At 36.3% G+C, this 26,982-nt stretch overlaps 2 protein-coding genes across 8 annotated transcripts in view; one reads left to right on the forward strand and one right to left on the reverse strand.

Moving 5' to 3' along the window:
• The window catches only part of Zc3h12b (zinc finger CCCH-type containing 12B), a 579,255-nt gene extending 569,640 nt beyond the window's left edge, over positions 1–9,615 (reverse strand). For 3 of the 5 annotated variants that reach the window (XM_063246006.1, XM_063246001.1, XM_063246004.1), the window contains exon 1: positions 9,533–9,615. The gene's annotated coding sequence lies outside the window, so the exon portion shown is untranslated. The remainder of the gene's footprint in view (positions 1–9,532) is intronic. The other 2 variants (XM_063246002.1, XM_063246008.1) reach the window with 2 other exon arrangements.
• Positions 9,616–9,727: 112 nt separating this feature from the next.
• Positions 9,728–26,982, forward strand: part of Zc4h2 (zinc finger C4H2-type containing) — a 37,826-nt gene continuing 20,571 nt past the window's right edge. For all 3 annotated transcript variants that reach the window (XM_003462750.5, XM_023561929.2, XM_013144522.3), the window contains exon 1: positions 9,728–9,901. In XM_003462750.5, coding sequence (XP_003462798.1) covers positions 9,849–9,901 — 53 coding nt within the window. In that variant the 5' untranslated portion in view covers positions 9,728–9,848. The remainder of the gene's footprint in view (positions 9,902–26,982) is intronic.

Consider the following 26,982-nt stretch of genomic DNA (forward strand, 5'->3'; position numbering starts at 1 on the left):
AAGTAGATGTACATACTGTGACATATGAGGCAGTATACTATTCTCCCAATTAACTTGAGTTTTCTCTTATAAGCAAAGGTTTGATGAGTAAGTGTAGGAATAGATTTTATAGGCATGGGGCAATGGTGACAAAAATGTACACTTGGACCAGGCTACATTTTTCAATTTGTGTCCATTAAGTAGAGATTCTGAATTCAATGTTGCAGGTTATGGAGTAAAAAATGGTGTTAACTGTTTGGCTCATTGGAAGAAGATGGGCAGGAGTAAATGAGTTAGAGATAGCTCATATTTGCCAGGTGTGGTGGCGCATTTCTGTACTCTTAGCACTTGGGATGCTGAAGTGAAATTACCATGATTTGAGGCCAGCCTAGGCTACATAGTAATTTCAAAGCTAGCCTGAACTACATAGGAGACCTTTTCTCAAAAAACAAAAATAGAAATAACTGATATTCCATGTTGGTGAGGGGATTGAAAGGCTGAGAAAGGAATGCTGAATGAAGTATTTGTCATGTTAAACAGTGGGATGATCTAGAAAATGTACCTAACTCTTTGAGAAACAGATTTGTGAGGGGAGCACTAAAACCCTTAAACAACTCTATCATTTTTATTCTCTGTATACTGAAACTGACAGTAGGGAATATATTTACTGAATTGTTAAATTTAATGGCAATGGGTTCAACTGGATTTCAGAGTGGCAGGGGTCAACTGGCAGCACATAGTTACCAAAGACAAGGTATATGTACTTACCATAAGAGAACAAGAACAATGATCAGAATAATCTGACACATGTAGGCCTATGGTTGATTACCTATGATGTGTATAAAGGTGAAATAGACAGGAAGCCTACTAAATTTTTACTAGATTTATGTAACCAAACATACTTAAAACAAAATGAACAGAATATTACTTAAAATAGTAGTAATAGAGAATCTTGACCTCTCAGTAAGTTCCCAGATTTGAGGCAGTTTATAGACCCGGAACATCTTGAAATAAGGGGAAGACAGATCCCCTTAAGAAAGAACTTTGGTGTACTATCAAAATTCTATAAAGTCAATCTTTTTCTCAACTTTCTCTGAAAGGGCATAAAACTTTTCTCCAGGGTAACTATACACTGGGGAAAGGGAAATGATTATACATTTCAGGGACCACTGGACAATGATTCTGAACTATGATTCCAGGGAACCTAAAATCTCACTGTGGCTCTTTAGTAAGAGGAGGGGACCTATGGGTGTCAAGTAATCAATGGAGCTTTAACAAAGGTCGAATATACAATGTGTCCAGTAGGTCCTTGAATCCATTCTTTAGTCATTTCCCCTTTTCCAGAATGGTTAATTGGGATAGATATACTTAGTACTTGGCAGAATCCTCACATGTGTTTCTTAACCTGTAGCATGAGAACTATTACGATTGAAAAGTCAAATGGGAGCCATTGAAGTTGCATCATGAGGGGACCGTAGAGATTATTGTCACTATCAAGAACTTGAAGCACGCAGCAGTGATCTCTCACCACAACTACATTTAATTCTTCAGTTGGCCTGTGCAGAAGATGAGTAGGCTTGAAAAAGGAAGCTGGATTACCATAAACTGAATCAAATGGTGACACAGATTGCACCTTCTGTATAAGATGTTTCCTCACTTGAGCAGGTTAATTACACCTCCTAATAGTTGGTATGACTTGGCAAACTCCTTCTTCTCCATACCTATCCATAAGGACTACTAGAAATAATTTGTAGCTGGCAAGGTCAGCAAAACACCTTCACTGTTTCATTAACTCTCCATCCCTGTCACAACTTAGTTCACAGGGATCTTGATCACCTTTCTCTCACACAGGTTATCACTCTTGTCCATTATATTGATGGTATTATGCTGGTTGGAGCAAGTCAGCGGGGATAGCCATCACTCTGATCTTGTTAGTAAAGTATTTGTGAGTCAGAAAATGGAAAATAAACCCGACTAAATTTCAAGATCCTCATATCTCACTGAAATCTCTGAGTCTAGTTGTGTGGGTCATGTAGAGACATCCCTTCTAAGGTAAAAGATATGTTGTTGCTTCTGGCTCGCCATACAAGCAAAAAAAAAAAAAAAAAAAAAAAAGCACAATGACTAGTGGGCCTATTTGCATTTTGAAGGCAACACATTCCTCACTGAAGTGTTTTACTCAAGCCCAATTACTGAGTGACTCAGAAAGTGGCTAGTTTTGAGTGGGACCCAGAGCAATAAAAAGCTGTACAACAGATCCACACTGCTATGCAGGCTACTCTGCCACTGGGGCCAAATGATCCACTAGATCCAATGGTACCTGAAATGTCAGTGGCAAGTAGGGATGCTGTTTGTAGTTTCTGGCAATCACCCATATGTAAATCACAATAGAGGCCTTTAGGATTTTGGAGTAAGGCTCTGCCATCATCTGCAGGTCTTTGCATATTACTGTGACTTAATAGAAACTGAATACTTGATCTTGACACATAACCTTATTATGCAATTTGAGTTGTCCATGATGAAATGAGTGCTATTTGATCCATCAAATCACAGAGGTGGACATGCACAGCAATGATCCATCACTAAATGGAAATGGCATATACATGATTATTTATACGTGTCTGAAATTAAAAATTTTAATCTTTGAAATTTTTATTTTCTTTTATTAATTTGTCCTCACTGTTAGAACATTTAAGGTTTCCTATGCATGTTTTGAGCTCATTATTTTCCTTCATGGACTGTCCAGAGATGTTAAGAGAAACCAGTCAGTATGTCTGTATTTCCAACTCTGCAAAAATTTTCAAAGGTATTGAATATGAAGTTGTTAAATTCCTTACATTGCACAAGTGGCCAATTACGATAATCAAGTGGATCTGCACTGAATATTCCTTTGATCAGTTCACACCAACGACTATCAACATTGTCCATATCATCAGGAAAGGCTATGAAATCTTTAGGTCTTTTCAAATTACAGAACTAACTTTAGGGACCATTAATGTTACTAACGGATTTCATTCATATAATTCTGTTTCTCAAGAACCACTCTCAGTACTAAAATCTGTAATGGTCAGTGCTTACTAAAGGAATACTTTTATTGCAAGATATTTAAATATATAAGGATTTACAACATAGAGTGACAGTGGCCATCTGAAGAGCCAGGTGTGGAACAGTGCAAAAGCGATATCTGAGTCCTGGAGATTGGAAGGATCCAGTCAAATATCAAAGGCCCGGAGCTCACTTTAGTGTCCCATGTGAATCAGGATCAGGAGCCTGATGGTCTATGGTACAATGCTAAAGAGTTTGTGCTGAAGTCAGGAGATGAAGTCCAAGAAGGTGAAGACTGAAGCTCTACCTAAGAAACAAAGATAAACCTTTTTCTTCATTTCTCTTTCATTGCATTCAGACTACATGCCTTTTGGTTGGTGCCACTCACATCCAGGGTAGGTATTTTGTAAATCCCTTTAGCCGCACCCAGAACTGTGTGCCTCCAATTTAGTTGGGCACTTCTTACTCAAGTTGACAGAGCCATTAGCTATCACAAGCTTCCTTCCTGTCAAGTTTCCTACTACTCTTCCCTAGAAGATTTTTCCTTGCTTACCCCTTCCTCACTGCACAGAAAATCAAATTATTTCCCCTTTAATGCATGCTCGAAGGAACGTAGATTTATAAGCCTTGACTGTTACAGCACTATATGATGTATGATCTTTGTGGTAGCTGTTCTCTGCCACTAAATAGCAAATTCACTGAGGATAGGGATTTTATCTGTCGTGTCTTCTATGGGATCTCATTGCCAAATATTCTGTCTGACATATAATAAGTATAAAGTAACTTTTTTTGGTTGAGTATCCTAAAATATTTTTGGTTTATTTTCCTCTTTAAAATGCTAATTAATAGGGGCTGGGGATTTAGCTCAGCAGCATAAACGCCTGCCTTGCAAGCAGGAAGTTGTGAGTTTGATCCCCGGTACTGATAAAAAAAAAAGACAAAAAAAATGCTAATTAATAAACCAAACAAGATCAGGGTAAGGTTGGACATGCCTCTGTCTTAAATTCCAGCACTCTGTATGGCTGAGGCAGAAGGATTGTAAGTTCAAGTCTAGTATGTGCAAGTTGCAAGACTGCCTAAAAAAAGGTTTTTTTTTTTTTGTTTTGTTTTTCAGTCTGAGGATATAGCTCATGGTGAAGACCATATCTCCAGTATAAACAAAAATAAATCTAGTATAAAATTTGTAGTATATTTTGAAAGGCAATTCAGAAAAATGTCATTGATGCATCTATGCTTCCTCTCCTATTTCAGTTCACTGTCAAAGCATAGCAGGAATTCTGTGCATTCAAACATTCTGGTCTATATTTTCAAATTCTTGATCTAATGCTTAAAAGTACAAACATCTCAAGAAGAGATTCATTTCCCTTTTGCTAAATTCTTGTATATCAATAGTATGCTCAATTCTTGTATTTCAGTGGTATCTGAGCCAACGGACTCTGCACTCCTTACCTGTTCCTTAGCAATTACAAAGATTTTGCCCCTGATAGAGATGATATATTAAGGCCATTCTAGGTATTTTGGGAGGAAAATTGTTTCATAATTAAATTGTAATTGGGACTTGTCTGAGGCCTAGTATGTTGCTATGTGAGCTGGCTATGGTATGCAGAAATGTAACTCAGTGTACCTCTGGACACAGTTAAGGCCTCAACTTCCTGTGATATTGTGGTGGCCCAGGGTAAGACTACATCAGTTGAAGACATCCTGGTTCCTTGAGAAATGAGTAATAGAAATGGTGTTACACCTATGGGAAAGGACACTTTCCTTATTAACCTGCTTTCTCTCCCCACCATCCTCATCAACACAAAAATCCTCATTAGCATAAGATTGCTGCTGCCCACTAAACCCTCCAAAGTTACCCTTACAACATTAAGATTTACTTAGCGTTGGATAACAGTGGTCATTAGATGGGGTAATTCTTCTGATCATTATGTGCACTCAATAAATCGTGGCTACCATGAAATGTCTGCTCATCCTGAAGCACTGGCCTCCCAACACCCCCCCACCCCACATGCAGTTTGAAAGTGTGTCTTTCTGTCTCGTTTCTTTATTCCTTGCTGTATCCCTCTGTAGGCAGATCAGGGGACTGATTGATCCCCATTAGAAATTTTTTTTTTATTTCTTACACATCAATCAGTTATTCTAATAAAATCACTGCCAGCTCCTAAATATTGTCCCATCCATTACAGACATCTGACCAATTGAAAACAAACACTAACTATGAAAAAAGCCAGAGACACTTTTAAGTGCTATTTCATAAGAGGCAAAAAGCTGTGGTTTCCTTACTTTTTCCTGTAAAAATTTCTCCCCTCTCATTTTTAGTTTAGTTTCTTTTTTGTGCATGTGTGTCAGTGGATTGATTTATTTTGTTGGGGCTGGGGATTTAGCTCAGTGGCATAAGCACCTGCCTTGCAAGCAGGCAGTCGTGAGTTTGATCCCCAGTACCGGTAAAAACGAAAAAGTAAAAAAAAAAAAAAAAAAAAAAAATGACTTTGTTTTGTTTTTTGGTGCTTGGTTTTTCGTTTTTTTTTTTTTTGTTGTTGTTATTGTTTTTTTTTTGGTACCAGAGATTTAAACTCATGATCTTGTGCTTGCTGGGCAAGTACTCGTACCAGTGAGCTAAATCCCCAGCCCATAGTCTAGTTCTTACAACTCAGCAAAGAACAGGCAAGGTATTTGTTTCTAAAGAGGTTGAAGAGCCAATACAAACTCATGGAATCTGAGTCTTATTACCTTTTCTCTTGTTGAACATTTTAATAATTACAGTAGCACAGAACTTCATCTACATTCCAGGTGTTCCCCAGGTCCCTTCTAGATTAACTCCCATCTGCCATTAATGTCATGGATTGAGAATCATGGAGTGTATTACCTTGCTGAAGTAGTAGAGGCATTCATAATCTAGAGGCAATGGCAATGATTTGATACAAGCCATGTGGAACTGTAGGAAGAGTACACACCCCTGGAGTCAGGAGTCCTGTTCTGTGTCAACCAAGCTGGTGAGCTTAGACAAACCTTTTTCTTCTCTGTCTTAATTTCCTTATATGTGAAACGGGATTTTGGTGAGGCTTGAAAAATAAGATGTTTGCCAAATTACTTTGAAAGTCAGATTGTTGTAAGCCACACCATATTTAAATCAAACAGATACTTAACCACACTTAGACCTTTAAAAGCATATTGATACAATGTGAAATAAAGATTCTTAGACAAAGTTGATGGTGAAAAAAGAGGAAACATTAGTTTTAAAACCCTGAAGGCCACTCTTAAACTGTTTCTCACACACTCAAATACTTACTTTCCAGTTTTCCCCACAGCAATATTAACACATCTTGTGAAGTACTTTATTTTCACCCAAGATCCCATTTTACTTTTGATCTCTAAGTTTTCTTCATATTCATTTCATTCATTAGTCTGCAGGTAACTTAGCCCAAATTCAGCCCAGGTTTTTGCCTTGTAATTTACTATGTAGCCTTGACAAAACCAATTTTTTCCTGAGTTGATGTTTTTCTCATAAAAAGGGTACCCCCCCCCTGCTCCCTAATTGCAGTTTGTGAGGATGAAAGAAAGGTCTCTGTATCTAGCTTTCAGAATAGTAGATGTACATGTCAGACACTTACCTGAGTTTTTTCCTTTTACTCACCTCTTAGCAGACATGGTAGGGCCAGTTCTTGGCTCTGAACCCATAGCTGTGGTGATTAACAAAGTGGTGTTTAAATGCCACCTATTGTTATTGTAAGATTAGGACCTTCTGTATTAAAGAAAAAATGTTAGGCTAGATAATTTCCTGGATCTGAAAGTTATTGTCTTGTATCCGAAGAAGAGAAAATCTTTAATTCCTTCCTTGAACTACATTTAAATTGTGTTAATATTCAAAATGATCTGTGATTCATACTCCACACACTTTTCCTGTGCTCTTGCTATAATATGCCAAGTCCTGCATTTGCACTATCATGGGTATGAATTCATTATGTTGTAGTCAGGGTTTACAAGAGAAAGGATTTAATACAGGATACAGAATTTACAGGATTATTTTATAATATTCAGCCAAAGAGTTAAATGAAAAAGGGTAGGGGAGACACAAAGAGTCCAGCTGAGGGCCTGGAGCCCATGACAATGTCCTGCACAAGTCTATCTAAAGACCCAGAGCCCATAACAATGTCTCATGCAAGTCTATATCAAGGAACTGCACTGGGAAAATCTATGGTCAGTGGTAGAAGCTAGAAAATCTGCACCAGTGGGATGAAGCATGTGAGCCACCAGGCTGTGGAATATGCACTGGAGCCAGAAAGTGATGCTTAAGGTAAGGACCAGAGCTCCCTGCAAAAGGATTACAGCAATCCTCAGTGAATGTGAGGACCCTAGCTCCTCAGATGATGAGAACAGCTGAGCTCATATCAAGAAAACCAGCACCATAAGCTTCTCCAGGAGAATCAACAGTACAACATCTTTCCCTCTAGTTCTCTTTTTATGCTACTGGCAACAATCTTCAAGTGGGCCATCCACACTCAGCACCATGCTGATTCAATTCAACTGTGTGTTACCAGTTGACCATTAGGTAATCCACCACAAATTAAGTCTTCAGAACAAACCTTTGGGGTGGAGCTTACTAGTTTCATTATTTTAGATGAGGAAACTGAGTTTCACTTGAATTTAAGTACCATCAGATGGAATTCTGACTTTTCTTTACTTTGGAGTGAATTAAACTCCTTTTTCCAAAGCTTAACTCTCCGGACATTTACTTTTGGAGTAAATGTCCTCTCATCTACTGTAATCATTCCCAACTTTGTTTTCAGCATCATCTCCCTAAGATGTTTTCTATCTTTATCATTCCTGTTCTTTGGAAATCATTTTATTTTAGAGAGTGGAAGTATTGCTTGGTGGTAACACGCATATTTAGGTCTTGATTCAATCTCAACACCCCAAAATTGTTTTAATATAATTCTACATTATTTAGAACACAGAAAATGTGGGGAAATTTGGTGAACAGGCAGGAAAATGTAAGGGTTTTGGTGAGGTTTCTGACCAATCCTTGCTGGAGGGAGTTAAACGTCTGCTAGAGAGAGCAATTAAGAGAATCAGAGAACAAACAGTCTGGTTTGCTTTGGAGCAAGGGCCCAAATTTGTTCCTCTCCATCTCCAGTTAAGTAAAAAGGAGACAAAGTGGGGATAGGTCTTATACTATCCCCAATATAGCCCCTATATTGTAGGAAACTCACTATTATGTAAAATATATACTCATACCTGGACATTCCCATGTTTACACAGTATTATTGGCTCACCATGTTACTGCACTAAAATGTACGTGTATACCTTTACTAACTGCTCTGTCTTAAACATAAGACTCTGCTATAAATCTGAGAGATACCACCTGACAAAAGGAAAGGAGCTTACCCAAGAATTTGCACACAGGCAACAGAGAGTTGAGAGTTGAGAGCCTGAAACCATCAATCAATCAATTTATAACAACTCCCAAAGGGAAGCGTCCCTTTCTTGCCATGTAATAAAAAGTGGTAATAACAAAGATCCTCCAACACCAGCTTTGGGGTCCCTTCTTTACTCTGATGATGTTGCTATCTCCTTATTTTTGTCCTCTTTCCAATAAGGTTATCTTGTTTCTCCTTCTAAATTTGTATCTATAATTTTGTGTTCATATAAAGTTTACAAACCCCAGATAAAATCTAGCTTCACTCCAGACGTGGCATAACCATTTAATAAATCTGTATTGGGTATGTATGAACACATAATTAAGTCTAAGTTCTTTAATCTGATATGGAAGCACTTCCTTTTCTCACCTCTACATTCTATATAAGAGCATATACACCAGATGCCCTGGGCTACTGGTCTTTTCCTTTCCCTATGTGTTGCATCTTTTGCTGGAAAACATTCTCATCTAGGGTCTAGCACATTCTTAGCTACATTTTGAGGCCTAATTACACATTCTCAACCCAGGTTATACCCTATCTATTCTTATGATATCTCACTGCAGTGTAATTAATGGATTATTGTCTTTGCTTCTCACAGGCAAGGACTTGTTTTTATTTTATTTATTTATTTAATTTATTTATTTTTTTACCAGTGTCTCCCTCAGTTCTTTCGTTGACTGGAAAACAGTATGCTCAGTAACTTCTAAAAATATTTTATGTTAATGGGACATATCAGTAACTAGTGAATGGATGGGTAGCTGTAAGAAAGCAGTACCTTCTATTTCAATTCTAATTTCCCAGTTTTCGTAGCAGTCTCCCTTCCTCTTCTTTTCTACTTTTATTCTAAAAAGCTACTAGCCCTCAGGCAGCAGTTAGCTCAGAGGTTGTTAAAGCTGCAGCATCGTTTTTTTTTTTTTTTGTTTTTTTGTTTTGTTTTGTTTTGTTTTGTTTTGTTTTGTTTTTTTCAGACTCAAGGCTACTAGCAGCTAGCTATTCCTGGTAATCTTTTGGGCACAGGTTGGCCCGAGGGCCCCTCAGAGTGAAGTGAATGTGTCTCTCATCTCTCTAGTTACTTTGGGGGGGGGACTTACCGTTTTTCTGCATATAGGTCCAAGGACATCCGAATCCTCTTGCCTTCCTCACAACCTTTGATAAACTGACTTAAATTACGCTGCAGGAAGAGAAACAAGTATGTCTCGTTTGGCTTTCTGGGAGTTGTAGTCCTATAGGTTCCCGGGCTGCCAGGCTAGTCCCGCAGCTGCGGACTACAACTCCCAGGCCTTCTCTAAATCCCTACTGCACAGACTCAAAGCCTCAAACTGGGAGGTGGCCACATCGCATCTATTGTATCCCTTGGCCAGTGTGTTTCTGTACTTTGCTCCAGACAAGAAATAGAGGGTGAAAAGCATGGCAGATGAACAAGAAATCATGTGCAAATTGGAAAGCATTAAAGAGATCAGGTATGTGGCATGTTGTAGCACACCCTATCCCTCCTTGATTCTCCCAAAATCCCTCACTGAGGGAGAAGGCTGTTACCTATCTATTGTTGGACAACTTGCTGAGGGGAATAGGAAAAGGGCTGCTTCACTACAGACTGTTAGATTAGGTTACGATTGGGAAAAGCTTGGAAGAATCAAAATTGAGAAAAGGAAGGAAAAGAGGGAAAGAGAAAGACAGCGACTTTAACCGCGACCGTGAGGGCTGTTTTGCTAGATTTGACCGAGAAAGAGCGCGCACAGGGACTGGTTCCTATAAACGGGGCGTCAGGGTCGGAATTCACAAATGCGTTTTTAAAAAGCATTTGTTAATTCCAAGATGTCCTCTCATCTTGCTCTTAGGAGTCGAAAGACACACCCTCCCCCCATCCCACCCGCGTCTAGGGTTCAACCTCAGAACCTGAAGCTTAGGAAAGCCTTTTAAGAGGCAAATCTAGAGTCTCCAGTCTGGCAGCAGCTGCCAGTAGCTGCAGGGCGGAGTCTGCAAAATAATCACAGGGAACCTGGGCTACGAGGATGTGCGCGCTGGTTTTCTTTTTACCCACCTGCCAATTTCTTCCCATTGCGCTTGGGAGTGGGGATAGACAGGGGAAGGGAGCTGTGGAGACTCAGGAAACTAGTAGCTGCATTGATCGTGGATTCACGACAGCAACTCTGAGGAGCTGAGGATGAAGCACGGGCTGCAAAGTGGGAGTTGCCAGGCCCCCACACTACTCTCAGAGCAGCTTTGTCAAGGTGTTGCTGTTCTTTGCTCAGAGTACAGTGGTGCCTGATGGGGCTAATTAGATGGACTGGTAGACCTTCCTTTACCTCTTCTACTCCGTCTGATTACCTGCTCCCACTCACTTTGTGAGGATGGCCTGAGTCGGGCTGTCTCCTTATTTCTGTGGAACATTCATCAGAAGAAAGAGATGGAGGATATCAAGTGTGTCTGTTTTAACTCTGGAGTTCCTGAGTGCACATGATGTATTGGAGAGAAGCACCTACATGCTTTCATGTAAAGGGGTTGTTTTTCCTTCTGCAGAAGAGGAAAAGGAAGAGAATTGTCATTTATTGAGTTTCTGGTGATCTATTTTTACTTGTTTCTGCAAGAGTCATGTGACTTTTCTAGTTCCTCTTTTACAGCTGGGAAAATTGAGACTCAAGAGTATTTGTAAGTTCCCCAGAGCCACACGATTTGAAAATGCCACATTTTGACAGGAATCTAGTCAATCTGGATATAAAGGCTCTGACCTTACTGCCTCCCATAGAAGATTTGGGAATGTATGTGTGTAGCGGAAAGGAATGCAGATCATGATGCAGCTTTTTTCACTACAGAAATATTAAGACATAAGAAGTGAGACATCTTGCTGTAAAAGAATGTCATAAAAATGCAGCTGTTATAAAATTTAGGCCTGTAAGTCTTCTATTCTTATTGAGCTTTGAAGGAAGCCTCTCTTATTCCCAGAAATGAACCATGTGGGAGCAAGAATTTCAAATCCAATAAAAATACTCCCCTCCCAGTAGAAAACACCTGGGAGTGAAACCACCGCCCTCATCAGTAGTTACCAGAAGTTTCTACCCCAATAAGCTAGGGCAGCACACTAACCAGCAGTAATAAAGACATCCTAACTTGAATATCGAGAGAGACCCAGTAGAGAAACTGAACTTCTGCCTCACTTATGTCTAGGGAAGTATCAGTTGAAGCCTTCTAAAACAAATTTTTTATTTGGTAGTGGGGATTGAACTCACAAGTTGTGTTTGGCAGGCAGGCATTTACACTGCTGAACTAAACCTCAGCCCCTTCTAAATCAAATTTATGTAAAATCTAGTCTTTAACTTTTAATGAAAAAAAACCCCACCATACCAAGATATGAACTTGAATGAAAAGAGAAAATATGTAGATGCACAGACCTTAGAATTATCTGACAAGGTCTTTAAAATACTCATAATAAAAATGCTTCAATGAGCAATTAAAACATCCTTGAAACACATAAGAGAGAAAGTCACAGCAAGTAAATAGAAAGTCTCAATAACAACAAAATAGAAAAGCCAATGGAGATTTTAAAACTGAAAAACACAACACTTCTTCCCTAACAACTCAAAAGATTGGCTTAATAGCAAAGTGGTGAATACAGAAATGAAAATCAGATACCTTAAATATAGAACGATAGACACCACTTTAAGCCTAGTATAAAACCTTTGACATTCAATGCTAACAGATTCCTAAGGATAAGAAGGACAAGAATGAAAAAGAATTTGAAGAAATAATGACTAACACTCCACAAATTTGGTGAAGGACTGATTCTTGAAGCTAAGAAAACACCAACAGAAGCAACAAAAAGAAGCCAACATTCTGAAAAGAATGAAATAATCTTGAAGGGAAGGCAACCGAATAGAAATAAGATGTAAATGATACCTACAAAAGACAAAAATTAGACAAATTTCTAATCAGAAAATGACAAGACTCTAGCAAGAATTAGTACATTTTTCAAGTGCTCAAGGAAAACAACTATCAATCCAAAATTCCAAGCTCAGTAATAATATCCTTTGAGATTGAAAGGATAATCAAGATGTTATCAGATGCAAAAAAAAAAAACAAAAAAAACCCTAAGAGAATTTAAAATGGATCCACTCTGAAATAATTATAAAATGTTCTTGAAATACAAAAAAAAAAAAAAAAAAAAAAGGGAAGGAACCTTGAAACAGCGGGGAAGAAGAATGATCACAATAAGCACAAACATTGGTAAAATGGTAGGTTTTCCTTTTTCTTTTGAGCCTTATTATATTGGATGAACAAAGGAAATTTTATAACATCTACTATAATCTCAGTGTATATAGAGGAAGTATTTATGACATTTTTCAAATAGTGGAGTATAAAGGTATGTAAGAGGAAGAGAAATTTTCTGTATTTCGCTAAAAATAAAAAGACAATTTCAGAAAAAGGGAAGATTTCTCTATTTCACTAAAGCTGATAAAATGATGTCAGATGATAGTGATACATTTGCATATATAATGCAGTAGTAAAAGCAAATACTAAAATCTATGCAGAGGTGAACTCTAAACAGTAAATATATGCCAAAATTGAATTTTAAAAAAAATTCAGTTCACCCAAGGAAGGTAGTACATGGAAAACAAAGAAACTTAGAAAAGATAAAATAAGTAGAGTACAAAAAATAAAAAGGCAGATTTAATTTTTGGCTTTTTCAGACAGGGTTTCACTATTCAGTTCAGGCAAGCCTTGAGCTCACTTTGTAGCCCAGGCTGGTCTTAAACTCACGATGATCTTCCAGCCTCAGCCTCCTGAGTGCTAGCATTACATGTGTATGCATATTTAGCTTTACATCGATAATTAGGTAAAGTGTAAGCAATGTGAATGCACCAGTTAAAAGAAATTGGCAGAGTAGATTGAAAAACAATCCAATTATATGCTTCTATAACAAATCCACATCAAAAATAAAGATAAGGTACATTGAGAGTAAAAAGATGGGGAGGGGCATCATGTAGTGTTAAATAAAAGACAGTAGGAGTGGCTATCCTATTAGTCTTATCAAATGAATTAAGCTTCCGGGCTAAAACAGTCCCCAGATCTGAGAGGAACATTACACAATAAAAAAGAGTCAATGAGGAAGACAACAATTTGAAATGAATGTGTTTGAAAAGTGACTCATGCTGCTTTTTGACAATTTAATGTACAAGGGTTAATTCACTTGGTATAAGAATGTAAATTGGAGAAAGTGTTACATTGATATTTACATATGGGCAGGTAAAGACATAGCAGAAGTAGAGAAGAAAACAAAGCAACTGGAGAAAAAAATTAATATTTCTTGAGCACCTACTAATTTATAGCCTGTTGGCTCTCTTAATCTTTACTCTTTCCAGTGGTAATCTGTAATTGAAATTACTGTAGACATTTCTCAGATAAGATATTCAGAGAGGTTAGGCAATTTATCCATGATGACAAAGCTACGAAATAAAGACTATGTTCTCCTGTTCGTATGACACATGTATTGCAGTATCACTAAATGCCCTTATGAATGCTGATAGACTTTATATTGTTTTGTTTGTTTAGAGACAGACTCACTGTGTGGTGCAGGCTGACATTGAACTCACTTATGTAGCCCAGGCTGGCCTCAGACTCACAGTGATCCTCCTGCCTCAGCCTCCTGAGTACTGGGATTCTAGGCCTGTGCCAATATGCCCAGTTAATGCTGACAATCTGATTGACCATTATTCATAGTTCTTCAACTACGCTAATGTATAACTGTCATTATCCTAAAAATCTTAAAATTATAAGCAAAGCAGTCTACTTCTGCTACAAATTTAATGTTTTGGGGACTGAAGTATCAATGATGTTGGCATTATCACATGAAACCAAGCTGAAGCAAGGCCCAGAGACATATGCATTGATACCTAGCATTCATAAACATCACTAACAGAATTTACCGTGGAAAAAGCCCAGGACTGGATTCTCTTATCATAACCCATTTCCTTCTAACTTTGAATGTGTGTCCAGCCCAACCCCAACTCCAAATCCCACTCTTCTCAGTGTATTTATTCTTTGAGCTACAAATAAGTAGTGAAGGAGCATGTTGGTATGTAGAAGAGGAATAAAAAGAATGAAAAAAGAGGGGAGTTAGAAAAAAAGGAAAAGGGAGGAGAGCAATAGTGAAACCAAGCAAGTGGACATAGCCACTATAACACAAGCTAGGGTCTTTCACTAATTCCCAATGTGTATACCAATATTTCTTTAACATGTTCGTGCCATTCATATGTGCTTATTTTCGTTGACATTCATGTACAGATGAACATATATCCATACAATACAAACATTTCTCATTTTAAAAAGAAAATTCATTTTAGAAGTACGTGTGCTGTTAATAGTATTCTAAATGTAAGGTTTAGCCCTGGGACTTCTACTCTTACTCAGCATCTTCTTTTGGAGAAAACTCTATACTTCCATGGCTTAAAATGTTACCTTCCAAAATTCCTTTTCACTATACCATTGTTTTCCAAGCTTCATCTCATTTCCTGCATTTCAAAATCTACTGGGCTTATAGATATGAGTGCTTCATAGATACAGCTCAGGTTTATGTCTTCACGTCTCCCCAATGCAATCAAGCTCCTCCCCCTAAAAGTCTGATTTAATGTCATAATTCTTTGCACATTTACCTGAGATTCATATGTGAAAGTCAAAATTGACTCCCCTGTTTGTTTTCTGGACCACCTCCTATCACATATCAAATCCTACTGTCCCTTCCTCCAACATTTTGCCAAAATTCCTGCAACACTCACCACCTCCACAGCCACTGCCCTGTTTCAATACATTATAATAAATCTTGATATTTGCATCGTCATATTAATTTTTACCTATAGAATTACTTCCCCATTTCTAGTCACGCCTGTACCTTTAAAGTCAACCACAGTTTTGTCAGTACTACCTTCCTAAAGCATAGGTGCTGTGTTTCCCAAAACCACCCCACTGACTTCTCTTTGCTCATAGTAGTTTTTTTTTAATACAGACCACAATCAATTATTAGCATATGAAGTGCATTTGGTCTGTTACTCATATTAATAAATTTTATTTTAAAAACAAGAAACTAATAATAAATATAAGAAGTTGTTATACTTCATGGAAATTTTGGGTTCAGTTTGTTTATAGAGTCTTTAAAGTTAGTGTAGGTTTGCAGTTAATGCAGTTTACAGTAGTCTCAGGGAGTGGTCATATGTACATACTATAGCTTATTTCATTTTTCAGAAATCCCTTTCCTCCCCCTTCCTCCGTGTTCCTCAATTTCCCCTAATCCGTTTTCCATTATTGCTCAAATTATTAATTTTAGCTCATGTTGTGGCATATAATGTTTACATTAATGGAACTTATTAAGTTCCAGGACATGTCATATCATTATTCTACTTATTTCCCCTTCCTCTACCCCTTACTTCTTGCTCTTGTTCCTTTAGACAACTTCCCTTTTGCAAGCGATTCATCACTTGTCCCATTCTATCCATCATTTATCATTCTCTTTGTTTGTACTTTGCCTCACACAAATGAGGGATTCCACTTACTGTTTAAACTTGAATGTCTCATTTATTTTGTTCAGCATTATATTTTCCAGGTGCATTCATTTTCCTACAAATGTGTCTAATTGGTCATTCCATGTAGCTGAGTAGTACTCCATTATATATAGATACCACATTTTCTTTATCCAAGTGTCTGTTGATGGGTATACAGGTGGCTTCCAGGATTTAGCTATTACAAATGTGTGCGGCTATTAACATTGGTATGCATGTATCATTGTAGTATGATGATTTAAGCTCTTTGGATAAGATTCCTAACAGGGAGACATGTGGGTCATATGGAATTTCTAATTTTGATTCTTTGAGAAATCGCTATACTGATTTCCGTAATGTTTGTACAATTTGCATTCCCATCAACAATGAAAGAGTGTTCCTTTTTCACAAGAGCTGCACTAGCATTTGTTATTGATTGATTTTTTAATGATTGCTACTCTTTCTGGAGTATGATAAAATCTTAACATTATTTTAATTTGTATTTTTCAAATGGCCAGAGATGTTGAACATTTTTTCATATACTCACTTATCTTTTGTACTCATATATCTTTTGAACTGGGCTTTTTCATGAAAATACTTTATTTCTTCATCTATTTTGAATGCTAGTTTGCTGAATAAGTCAATCTAGGTTGGAAGTTGTTTGCTCTTAGGAAATTGGAATACTTTACTCAAAGCTCTTCTGTCCTTTAACATTTGTGTTGAGAATTATGCTGCGATTCTAATTGGATTATCTTTGTAAATGATTTTTTTGTTTTTATTTTCTCTGCTTGCTTTTAAAAATCTGTGTGTTTTTGCTGGATGTCTTGGTGAGCTTCTGTATTCATCAATTTACACACCAAAAAAATTGATGAGTAAAGAAGCTCCACAAGGCACATCTTTATAAGATTACTAGACATCCAGCAAAAACACTTCTTCTATTTGGGAAATTTTCTTCTGTGGTTTCTATAAACATGTTAGTAAGTGCAATCTGTAATGTCTTCTAATTTTTTTGTAACTCCAACTAGTCTTAGCTCAGTCTTCTCATTTTCATATGACTGTTGTTGGATAATCTTCTCTTGTTTTCTTTTCTTATGGTTTTTCTCAGTTTTTAATTTTATTTCAATATTTTGTCTTCAATATTAGACATTCTGTCTTCACACTGGTCATCGTTGCAATTAATGAATTTTATTCAGTTTTTATTTCATGTATTTCTGTACAGCATATTTTCAGGATCTCATATGCTTGTTGAATCTTCATTCAAATTTTGAGCTGTTTTTGTTAGCTTTTCCAATTTTTTGTATCATTTCTTTATTTTCAAAAGCAAAACAAAAATAGGATACAAACACAGAATTTCAAAAAAAGTAGGAAATTAACACTAGTAAATATATATCATATTGTTATCTTAAAAATAGTTGTTCAGGTTACAAGATTTAGACATGAAAAAAACTGATGAAACAAACAGTGAAAACACAAACTGTTCTTTTTGATGAATTAACAGAGATTAGTAGTATAGTTATGTATCATATATATATAGCTATATATAGTTATATGTAGTTATATATATGTATACCTAAATACATGTAACATTTTCCCTTTTCTCCTTTCATGTATCTCAGTTGTTCTTTCATTTTGAGCACTTTATTTCCTTGCATTATCACAATATCTATTATAACTTTTGGATCTTATTACTCTGTCCCTTTTTTTACACTAGGGAGACAATATGATGTTTAAAAATGTGAGTTTGATTTCTTTTGCTTATGAGTATGGTCTCAAGTTGCCTGTATTTACCTTTAAAAGCCACAAGATTATCCTTCTTTATAGTTGAGTAATGTTCCATTGTATTAAAATACCACATCTTTTTATCCATTTCACAGCTGATGGTCATTTGGGTTGTTTCCAAGGTACAGCTATTACAAATGCTGCTATAAACATGGATGAACATATATCCCTGTGGCATAATGTTTTCCATTTTTCTGGGAAACCACACAGGAGGGAAATGACTGGATTGATTGGAACTTCCAATCCTAGTATTTGGAGGAATCTCCACAGTGATTCCCACAGTAGTTGAGCCACTCAACACTCTGCAAAACAGTTGAGAAGCAATCAGTTTTCCCCACTGCCCTGCCAACATTTATTACTGGTTGATTTCTTGATAGCAGGCATTCTTTCTGGAGTGAGGTGGAATCTCAGGGTTGTTTTAATTTGCATTCTCTAATGACCAGTGATGATGACCATTTCTTCATGTATTTATTTGTCATTTGTATTACTTCATCTGAGACATGCGTGTTCATCTCAAATGTCCATTTTTGGATTGGGTATTTGAATTTGGGGGAGGTTGATGTTTTTCATTTCTTTATATGTTCTAAATGTAAGTCCTTTGCCTGAGGCACAGCTAGCTAAAATTCTTTCCCATTCTGTGGGTTTTCTCTCTGTTAGTGATCTCTTCTGCAGTACAAAAACTTTTTAATAAGATGAGATCCCAGTTGTTAATTCTTTGAAGTACTTCCCTGTGGTTTGCATTTTATTCATGAACTCTTCCCCTACCACTATGTCTTCAAGATTTCTTCTACCTAACTTGTCTTCCAGTAGATTTAGTGTTTTTGTTTTAATATTTAGATCTTTGATTCATTTTGATCTTAGCTTAGTGCTTGCTGATATACACGGGTCTAGTTTCAGTCTTTGGCCTGTAGAAAGCCAATTTTCCCGCACCATTTAAAGAGGCTATCTTTCTTCCAGAGAGCATGTTTAGCCCCTTTTCCTTTGTCAAATATAAAATGACTGAGTATCTTTGTAGTTGTGTTTGAGTCTTCTAATCTGTTCCATTGATCTTCAGGTCTGTTTTTTTTTTTTTTTTTTTTTTTTTTTTACCAGTACCATGATGATTTTGTCCCAGTGGCTTTGTAGTATAATTTCAAGTCAGGGATTTTGATGCCCCTGTTTTGTCTTTGTTGCCATGGATTATCTTTGCTCTTCTATGTCTCTTGTGTTTCCAAATGAATTTTAGGAATGTTTTGTCTAGTCATTGGAGATATATTAATGGTACTTTGCTTGGGTTTGCTTTAAATCTGTATAACAGTTTTGGGAATAAGGCCATTTTTACTATGTTGGTTCTTGCTATACAGAGCAGGGGATATGTTTCCATTTTCTGGCATTCTTTTTTAAATCCTTTTTTACAGTACAAAAATTTTAAATGTATAGGCCTTTTACATTCTTTGTTAGGTTAATTTGTAAGTATTTTGGATACTATTATGAAAGATGTTATTTCAATAATTTCTCTCTCAGTGAGTTTGTTGTTTGTGTATAGGAATGCTATTAATTTTTTAATTTGACTTTGTATCCAGCTATACTACTAAATTTGCCTGTTATCTCCAGTAGTCTTTTGATAGAATTTTGGGGGTCTTCTATATATAGTATCAATGTCATGTGTGAATAATAATTTAACTTGTTTTCCTATCCTTATTCCTTTTATTTCTCTCTCTTGTCTAATTGCTCTGGCTAACATTTCCAGAACTATATTGAATAGGAGTGGTGATAGTGGACATTCTTGTCTTGTTCCTGATTTTAGAGTAGAAGCTTAGGGGTTTTGACCATTTAGTAAGATGTTGGCTGTTGGTTTGTCATAGATAGATTTTATCAGATTGAGGTTGAACCATCTATTACAATTTTCTGTAGGGTTTCCATCATGAACATGTCTTGGGCTTTATCAAAAGCTTTCTGCATCTATTGAGATGATCATCTGATTTTTGTCTTTGCCTCTGTTGATACGGTGTATTACATTTATTGATTAGCATATGTCGAACCATCCCTGCATTCCTGGGATAAATCTGACTTAGTTATGATGTATAATCTTCTTGATGATTTGCTGCATTCTATTTGCTAATATTTTATTGATAAGTTTTGTATTAATGTTCGTTAGGGAGATTGGCCTATAGTTTTCTTTTCTGGTTTTGGTGTTGGAATAATGCTTGACTCTAGGAATGAGATGGGGAGAATTGTTTCCCTTTCAATTTCTTTAAAGAGTTTGAGAAGAATTGGCCTTAAATCTTCTTTGAATTTCTTGTAGAATTCAGCTGAAAATCCATCAAGACATGGGCTTTTCTTTGTTGGTAACTTTTAGTTATATTTTCAGTTTCATTAACTTATATTGGCTTGTTCAAGAGTTTTATATCTTCTTGATTCAGATTAGGTAGTTAATAAATTTCTGGGAATCTGTCCATTTCCTCTGTGTTTTCCAGCCTATGTGAGTAAAGATTTTCAAAGTAGGTGTTCACGATCTTCTGAATTTCCACAATGTCTCTTGTAATTTCATGCTTTTCACTCTGCATTTCATGAATTCAAATTTTTCTTCAGTTTTTCTTTGTCATGGAAGTATCTTATTTCTCCAGTAATTTTCAAAGAAAAATTTTCAGGATACATCAATCTGGGTTGAAAGTTGTTTTCTTTGAGAACTTGAAATACTTTACTCCAAGCTCGTCTTGACTGGAGAGTTTGAATTGAAAAGTCATTCATGATTCTAATGGGCTTTCCTTGATAGGTGAGTTGTGTCTTCTCTAACAGCTTTTAGTATTCACTTTTTATGCTGAATTTCTGGGATCTTGATTATTATACACCTGAGTGTTTATTTATATAGTTGTCTGGAGTTCCATATGCCTCACTTATCTTTGTATCAGATGGTTTTCCCATGCTTGGGAAATTTTCTGCTATTATTTTTGTGAATAGTTTTTTATGTCTTTGTGTTGACTCCTACACTTGAATTGATACCTATCATTATTATGCTGTTTTGCTTTGCCTTATGCTGAAGCTATTGAATTTTTATTTTATTATCCCTTGTTATTTTTAAAAGTTCTTTCCTTTCATGATCGCTAGCTATGATCCTGTCTTAAAGGTCTGAAAGTCTTTCTTCATTTCATTCAATAGGTTTCATCAGCTTTCAATGGAATTTTTAATTTCCTAGATATCTCTTTGAATATTTTTCATGTATTTCCTGTATTGTTCATTCTAGGTTTCCAGCATTTTCCCATGCTCTTGTACATTTTAAATCTGTCTTTTCTAGCTATGCTAGACAACTCTTTTATTAAGGGTGTCATTCCTTTCTGCACCTGAGAGATTATTGGTAATCTGGTTTCCTCTATAACCTTATGGATTTCTTTCTTTATTTCACTTGCTATCTTTCAGAAATTTCAAGCGTATGACTTCCAATGTCCTCTATCTTGATGTCTCCTGGTCTTATTCCTGATGGGCTGGGCATATGCTTTTTTATCATGTCATTTTCATCTCTTGGGTTGATATTTTGGTCTTTTCAATCCTGCTATTCTCAATCGTGTGTCTTAGGTGGTTGTTGTGTGGCTGACATTCACCAAGTTGTTGGGCCCTGCAATGTAGGGGAGGGGCCAATCAACTGAATTCCTCCTGTGGGGTATGTTGGGTGAATCCCATAGTTTTCCTAGACTCACTAGTCTACAGGTATTGATGTAAGGCCACCCTTAACCACTCTTGTTACTGTGATTTTAGGCTATTCCTGGCTGTCAGATCAACTATCTGTAGTTTGTGCCCTAGCTGGTACCCTAATGTGTCACTTGAGGACTCTTAGGCCCTTTTGGGTTCTTTTGGGTGGGGAGAGGCCTCATTGTCCCTCTCACCAATCCACCCAGTGTTTTCTGTATGGAAGGACTCACACTCTTGCTGGCTTGCCAAGGTCCTCTAGCTGGGAGGAGGATTCTCTGAGGCTCCTTTTGACCCACTGAGGTCCTCTACTTGAGCTGAAAACTCACCACACTGTTGCCAGCCCACCAAGGTCTCTGTGTGAGAGGAGGGGTTGCTGAGGCTCCCCCAGCCTACCAAGGTACTACAGGTGGTAGACGGGGTGGCTGATCGTCCATGGGCTGCTGAGGTCTTTTGGGTGTGGGGGACAAGTGGAGGACAATCCCATCAGTTGGTGAGGTCTTTTGGGTATGGGAGAAGGGCAGTAGATGATCTTCTTGGCTGCTGAGATCTTTCAGATAGAGAGCATGGGTGCTGAGATTCCCCTTGCCTGCTGAGTTGTCTGGAGTTTAGGGGAAGGGCAGCTCCAGTTTTTGTTTTTTAATCTATCTTCCTGAAATTCACCTTTGGCACATTGAGTGAGATTGCTATTAATACTTTATTCATTTTTTCTATGAACTCATCTATATCCTTCGTCCCTTCTATGAATATTTCATACCTCGTATTTGTTTTCTTCTCACTTTTTGACCCCCTGCTCTGCCTTCGTAGGGTTGGATGAATTATGGGGACTTCTGTGTCCTTGCTTTCCTGTGGTCCTATCTTTGCTTTGTTAGTTTGCATAGCTTTTCATATATATATATATATATATATATATATATATATCCCTCTTGTTAACTTTCTTTTGGGAGGAGTACTGTACCTTGAGGCCTAAGACTAAACACATGAGGAGAATTTGTTCCTATATGGAAAAATTTAATAAGGTGTTGCCTCCCTGTGAAGAATTTTTAGATTTGTATGTCCAGTTATAGTATTTATTCTGTTACTTACTTTAATTAATTTGTACTTTCCTTCTATGTTTTGCCAAAAGAATCACTTCTAATTATAACAACATGCTCAGATTTACTCTTACAACACTTCTATGTGATAGACCTTGCAGTTAATCTTTCCCCATTTGTCTGTCCTGTCTGCACATATAATAGTTTATTATTTGTCATTGTTCTTCAATGAAGAATTTTGACATGGGATGAAGAGAATGGGAGGTAGTTGGATTAGGAGTGTTATACACTAAAGGAGATGTTTGAGGGGTAGAACAGTATTACATAAGAAAAAAGAAGTTGATGTGAAATCTGATTTTACTGAAGTACTTTTATTTGTGTTAGAAGGTTTCCTGGTACAAAATAAATAAATAAAATAAAGCCCAGGGGGTTGGAGACTGGATAATACCAGAGGAAGGAAAGAACCAAAGAAAAAATTAAAATTCTTCTGCTATGTGGTATGGTGAGTTTTGAATAGGAGGGGCTAAAGAATCCTAAAGATGATAATGGTATGCTCACATTTAGATGGGGATAACAGTGAAAACTTGCTACAAAATTGGTAATGATAAAAGGGGATGGAAAAATATTCTATAGTTGAAATAAACATTAGAGAAACTTAAAGGGAGAAAAATAAAAAGGGAGAGAAGGAAGAATGTTGAAGAAGAATAAGAAATCAGAAAAAGAAAAGTAAAAACATCTGGATAAAAGTAGGACATCTATAAAGGTATAAAGAGTGAATTCTCTTGCCTTGTATAAAGTATATTGAAAGAAAAAGGCAAGAGGAAGAAAAATGCATACAGAGACACATAATCAGAAAGAAAAAAATAATGAAAGTAAAATGGAATGGATGAACAGAAGGAAAAAACAAAAAAATTAAAAAGTAATGCAGTAAAATAAAAATAATAAAATAATTGTTTGAAGTATAGCTATTTTTCTCAGGCTAAGATTAAGGAGTAGAGTTCCAGCCAGGATATATCTGTTTTTGCTGGAAGTCTAAGGTTGCAGTCCACTACCAAAACAATATTGTATGCAGACATCAACTTGCAGAGAGAAGTGGGTGGCAAGATGAGCTTTCAATTTTGTGTAACTCAATCTGAATTGGCCTCCAACTGTGGGAGGTGGATTTATGTTCACCAGGCTCCTTAGCAAAACTCCCTCTATCCTGCTTTCTAGTGTCTCCCATGGCTCTCTTTCCTTCATCCACTCTGGGAGCTTGATGGTATGGATTATGATTTGGAGGCAAGGGCTGCTCTGGGAACAAGGTTCAAATATTCAGCCCTTTGCACCAGGAGTGGCCTGGCCAACTCTTGTTCTGCAGTTGTGGTGAGTGGGCACTGTACCAAGATCATTCAACAACTATTGACTATGGAAGGCCACTTTGTAGGCGGTGTCCCATATTTTTCTTGTTGGTTACAACTGTCATTGATTCTTTGGCCCCATTGCAGTTCCCTGTTTCTTTTTGAGCCAAAAGTTTTCTTTCAGTTTGTCTCCTGGTTGGTACTCATGACTCAGTGTTCTATTTTTATCATTGGAAACTCTGAAAGGTTTACCATCACTGGTATATGAAAATTACAGGCTTACATATCTTATAAGTATACATTTACAGTCTCCATGTAAAGGTTAGGAAATAGAACTTAAGAATATATAAAAATATTTATACAAGGTGAGCAAGCAGTGTTTATTCTAGACAGAAGGCCAGTTAATTACTCAAAAAATCAACAACTGTTACTATAATGTCTAGTTAAAGAAATAAAATAACTTAATCATTACAATCCATGAAGATAAAACATTAACTAGATTAAACATACATCTAGTCTAGGATTAAATCCCTAAGAAAGTAGAAAATTTCCTCAACTTAATGTCATCTCCAAATACCCTACAACCTATGGCATGTAGGCATAGGTTATTTATATCATTAAAAACCCTAAAAGGTTTATCATCAATGCCCTACATTATTTTTTAATTTAAAGATATTTTCTGAGAAATTCTGTAATGTAGGAAAATGAGACAACTTTTTTATTACTAAGTTTGTCAGTAGTTAAGCTATATTTGACAATTTTGTTATTACTAACTGTAATACTTTAACCAGGATGTCATACATGTTATAATCAGTTTTTCTCCCCTGTATGACAGCACTATGATATAGTGGGTTATAATCACCACCACAGCCCAGTTACAAAGAATTGGGTGCTGAGCCAAACAGTAACTTTGTAGCCTTTACAAATTGGTGATTAGAGAAATGCAAATTAAAATAACAATAAGGTTCTATCTCACTCCATAAAGATTGGCCAAGAAAAAGAAAACCACCAATAAGAAATGCTAGAGTGTCTATGGGAAAAAGGAACTCTTCTGCGCTCTTAATAAAAGTGTAGACTGGGACAACCTCTGTGGAAATCAGCGTGGAGGGCGCTCAAAAAACTGGGCTTGGAGATCCTATTTGACCCAGCTGTTCACCTGCTGAACATATTCCCAAAATATTGAAAACATCATACCACAGTGATTTATATGCACACATGTTTATAGAAGCACAATTTGTAATAATCAAATCTTGGAAACAACCCAAATGACTATCAACCGAGGAATGGATAAAAAAGATGTGGTTTTTCATACAAAGGAGTACTACTCAGTTCTAAAGAATGATGAACTCAGTGTTTTTATAAGTAAAGGGATAAAACTAGAAACCATACTGATAAGTGAACAAAATCAAACTCACACGTGTAAATACCATATTGTTTCCCTGGTGTAAGAAACTGAAAAAGTAAATAAGATACAAAATCTTTAGTAAATATTGTCAAAGGGTAAGAAATTGGTCAAAGGGAAAAAATAACTCAGGAGAAAGAAAGAAGAAAAGAAGTAAGGGAAAATAAAGAAGATATAAATTTGTGCATATACATTTATGGCATCTAAAATGATTGCCTATAAAATGTCTATCTGGTAATCTGAGCAACTCGTAATGCAAATATGCAAAATAAAAACCTTTATTTTTTCTACTAACTTGTTTTGAAAAACTATATTATTGTTTGGGTTTTCTGTTAATTGATATGCATTTGTCTCTGTTTCTTTTGCTTTTTTTGTATTTTTTGTTTTGTGTCCTTCTGCTAGTATAGAAAGGATAGATGTACATGTATAGGGTTATACATACGTAGAATTTCTCTTTAATAAGTTTACAAAAATCAATTCTATTATATATGATAATATGAACAGCTATTTTGAAGAAAATGAGACATGGTAGGCATTCCTTATTTCCTATCTTGATTTGAAGTCATATAATGATTTTATTCTTTGTTTTGATGGTTCTAGTCTATTTCTATTATTTGATTTCAATATATGTGAGGATATGGACAGCTATTTTGAAGAGAACAAGAGACTTTGTGGTAGCCATTGTTCACTTTCTATTGTCTGATTCTCAAAGCCTGTAATGCTTTCGTTGCTTTGTTTTGATTGGTTTTATACTATTATGTTTTATTCAAATCTATTTTGTATGAAGATATGGACAACTGTTTCAAACAAGTGTTTCAAGAAGAAACATTATGGTAGCCACTTTGGATTTCCTGTTTTCTTGTTTTGAACTTCTGGGGTGTTTATATTATTCAGTTCTTATCTGCTTTGTTTTGTTTTATTCTCTTAAAATAAAAAAGAAAGATGATGGAAATAAAAGCACAACATATGATTAAAACAGAATCCATGAAACATGTCCTAACAGAAATTCAAGAGGTTTAACCTCCATAGATACTAGATGCAACAGATTGAATGTACCAGAGGATATATCAGATTTTGGAGACAAAAATGCAGCTAGATATCATGAGAGGAAAGATAGCTTTAAAATAGCAATGCTCCATGCAACCAAACAGCTACAAGGTAACAAAGAAGAATAACATAAGATTCATTAGGATCAATGAGAAAGCTGGAGACAGCACAAATGCCATAAAAATTTCTTCTCAGAAATAATAGCAGAAAACTTCCCAAGCATGGATAAAAAAATTTGGCATAGATATAAATGAAGCATATAGAATTCCAAACATCCATGACTAAAAGGAAATTACAGAGAGACATAACACTCAGCATTCTTTAAATTCAGCACAAGAACAAAATTTTAAAAGAAAGCAACTTCCAACCCAGATTGATGTACCACAAAAAACTATCACTGAAAATTAATAGAGAAGTAAAATACTTCCATGACAAAGAACAACTGAGGAAATTCATGAACACCAAACCAACCATCAAAAAAAGCAAATATATTCAAGACAGATAAAATGACCACAATTCAAGCAACAACAAAGAAAAGCAACCAGTCAGAGCAAGCAGTTAAACAGAGGGGAAAAGCAGGAAGAAACAACAAGAAAATATCATTAAAAAGTAAGCCAATACATATAAGTTATAACCATCTATATAAATTGCCTCTATTAACAAATCAAAAGAAAGAGACTGGAAGAATAGATCAAGAAACAAAATCCAACAATATGCTATAAACAAGAAACATATTTAGCCCCTCCCCCCGCC

Source organism: Cavia porcellus, unplaced genomic scaffold, assembly GCF_034190915.1.
Source record: "Cavia porcellus strain 051 isolate PalLab524CR breed Dunkin Hartley unplaced genomic scaffold, mCavPor4.1 scaffold_3, whole genome shotgun sequence".
In the NCBI taxonomy this organism is placed as follows: Eukaryota; Metazoa; Chordata; class Mammalia; order Rodentia; family Caviidae; genus Cavia; species Cavia porcellus.